Raw genomic sequence first — 837 nt, 5'->3', positions numbered from 1 at the left:
AACACTCTGGTTCGGAACACTCTGGTTCGGAACACTCTGGTTCGGAACACTCTGGTTCGGAACACTCTGGTTCGGAACACTCTGGTTCGGAACTCATTTACCACCTAGTGATGTCACCAGGAAGGCCAAAACTCCATCCCACCAAAACAGGCAGAAATTTCAGGCGGTCTTTCTTACACTAAAAAAGACCATTTATCACAATATTATTCCAACCTCATTGTGAAAATATATATAAAAACACAGGAAATATTCTACACCGGGAGAAATCTCCTGCCACTTTGTATCCTAACGAAGGCCAATATTGACATCGTGTTCCACCAGACYTTCCTCACATTTGGGCGGAAGTATCTGCGAACAAGATAAGTGAGGAACAGGCCAGTACCTGAGTGGTGTTGAGGCTTGGGGTGGGGTCAGGAGAGGACTGGCTGCTGGGCTCCTCAGTGATGCTGGGCGGGAGAGGAGCAGGACGCAGGGCAGAACCAGGACCACTAACACGACACAGATAAGAATTAGAACAGGTTTTAAAAACTAAACAAGTACACATTGAATGATTGAATTAATATATATCTTGATGCTCCTGGACACAATCAGTGATGTATGTGAATACTAACCGCAGAAATACAGGGGGAGGTGTGACTGAGGCGAGGTAAGGTGTGACTGAGGCGAGGTAAGGTGTGACTGAGGCGAGGTAAGGTGTGACTGAGGCGAGGTAAGGTGTGACTGCTCGCCTCAGTCACACCTTACCTCGCCTCAGTCACACCTTACCTCGCCTCAGTCACACCTTACCTCGCCTCAGTCCACACCTTACCTCGCCTCAGTCACACCTTACCTCGCCTC

The 837-nt window shown here is 48.6% G+C and overlaps 1 protein-coding gene across 1 annotated transcript in view; it reads right to left on the bottom strand.

The window, feature by feature from the left end:
* Positions 1-837, bottom strand: part of wdr62 (WD repeat domain 62) — a 64389-nt gene that overhangs the window by 8353 nt on the left and 55199 nt on the right. The window contains 1 exon segment of the mRNA XM_070440177.1: positions 383-488. Within this exon segment, the coding sequence (XP_070296278.1) occupies positions 383-488 (106 nt within the window).

This window comes from Salvelinus sp. IW2-2015, unplaced genomic scaffold, assembly GCF_002910315.2.
Source record: "Salvelinus sp. IW2-2015 unplaced genomic scaffold, ASM291031v2 Un_scaffold2286, whole genome shotgun sequence".
NCBI classification, from domain to species: Eukaryota; Metazoa; Chordata; class Actinopteri; order Salmoniformes; family Salmonidae; genus Salvelinus; species Salvelinus sp. IW2-2015.
The sequence above is the reverse complement of the archived record's forward strand: the minus strand, read 5'-3'. Positions and strand labels throughout refer to the sequence as shown.